The 1,733-nt window shown below is 33.9% G+C and overlaps 1 protein-coding gene across 1 annotated transcript in view; it reads right to left on the bottom strand.

The window, feature by feature from the left end:
- Positions 1-681: 681 nt before the first annotated feature.
- The window catches only part of LOC103800976 (solute carrier family 12 member 7-like), a gene marked incomplete at its 5' end in the record, with an annotated part of 47,166 nt that continues 46,114 nt past the window's right edge, over positions 682-1,733 (bottom strand). The window contains 2 exons of the mRNA XM_009073370.1: positions 682-773; positions 1,233-1,366. Of these exons, the coding sequence (XP_009071618.1) occupies positions 682-773; positions 1,233-1,366 (226 nt within the window). The remainder of the gene's footprint in view (positions 774-1,232; positions 1,367-1,733) is intronic.

Here is a 1,733-nt window from a genome sequence, read left to right as displayed (position 1 = left end):
TTGGTATAATTGTGCAATATACTCTAACTGTTAGTAGCTCATGGGAAAAAAACCCATGGCCTGCCAATTTACTATCACCTGGAGGTTTCAGCTACCTAAGTATTTTAAATACCAAAATGTTGTTTTTAATAAGTGTGGCAAATCATGAACTTCAGGGAAATGCTTTATGCACATAATATACAAAATCGAGTGGTTGTATACATCTCTGAATGAAGTTTGCTGAACCAGGACTAATTCCAACAGAAGCAACACAGCAGCATTTTGGTAAGGAAAGAAGCTAACTTCTCCTGAAACCTTTCCCTTTTATTTAGATGCAAAACAGAGATTAAAATAATCAAAAGTTGCTTAGATTTTTATATGTTTAAAAATACCTTCACATTACCATTTCTTGTGTTTCACCACAGCTTAACAAGTGTCAGAATATGCTACATATAAATATCCTACCTAACCCATCCACCATTAATTAATTCACTATAGAAATAGTTTCTACATAAATCTATCTGCTTAAAATATTATTTAAATATAACTTCTTAATAGGAAAAAACCCAACATATCATCAGAAACTTCAGCTTGCAGAAAATCTTCAATGCATTAGACACTTCATTAAGCTGCTCAAATTATGGCAAATAAATTTGTTTTCTCATGACGGGGCGGTGTTGTGTTTGAACATGTGCAAACAGATCAAGAATAAATGGTGATCACTTCACGTCCACTGCCTCGGACTAGAAGAACTCTATCCAGACCTTCTGTCAGAACTTCCAGAAACTCCATGTCTGAAATATCACTAGGTCAAGGAATTTATTCAGAAGAGAAACAAAATTGCTAGTAACCTCTCAAGAAAGTCTGACACATAATGCAAAAGTCAAGTTCAACAATTTCATTAAGAAGTTTCCCTGTGTCACCCTTTACTGTCCTGTTACATAATCCACCTGGTTGTTCAAGTGGAAGTGAGGCCTAATTTGGAGAAAATTTCTAGTCTTGCCCTACCCACCTACAAAAAAGATAAAAGTAAGAGATTTTAAAACAAGTTCAAAACTGAGAAATGTTTACATCAATAAACACACACACATATATTCCTTATAACTCTCTTCGTGGAATCAAAACTGGTTTTTTAAGGCAAACTTCTGCTTACCATGGTTACCAATGGTTACCCCACCAGGGAGACAATGGCACAATCAAGAAGATTAAATTCCCAGTATCAAGAAATATGGAATCAATATAGTAGAGGATACAGTTTTCATCTCCTTTTCTGTTTTTAGGAGGTCCAGGCATATTCAGGAGAACTAGCTGAGCATGTTGTGATTTATTAAGCACTACTCCATTGAGCTTCACAGCAGTGTGCATTCTTCTCACGTTTGACTGATTCCTAGCATGCAAAGAAACATTTTTAAGCAATGTCATAATACTTATGTATTTGAATTATATGTTATGTATTTGAATTTATAAGTTTAATCTATATGCATGTAAAATAAATTACTTCATGGACACCAGTAAATTTACACATTCAAAAGAGATGAGGAAGTGCAATACCTAGGTTATAAAAAGATGCTTTTTTCCTTTGAAAAGAACATTTAACTCTGAAATTCTAAGCAGATCGCCAAAATGCACAAATCCTTCAGTTGTCAGTTATCTTTACCATGATGAATCAAAACCTTGGTTTCAATATAAATTAAAGTTCAGTCAAAACCCACTGAGAATCCTGTCTATTGACTTATATAAAAAAGTAACTGGAT

Source organism: Acanthisitta chloris, unplaced genomic scaffold (assembly GCF_000695815.1).
Source record: "Acanthisitta chloris isolate BGI_N310 unplaced genomic scaffold, ASM69581v1 scaffold1634, whole genome shotgun sequence".
Classification (NCBI taxonomy): Eukaryota; Metazoa; Chordata; class Aves; order Passeriformes; family Acanthisittidae; genus Acanthisitta; species Acanthisitta chloris.
Note: the sequence above shows the minus strand (reverse complement) of the source record. Positions and strands in the feature narration are given on the sequence as shown.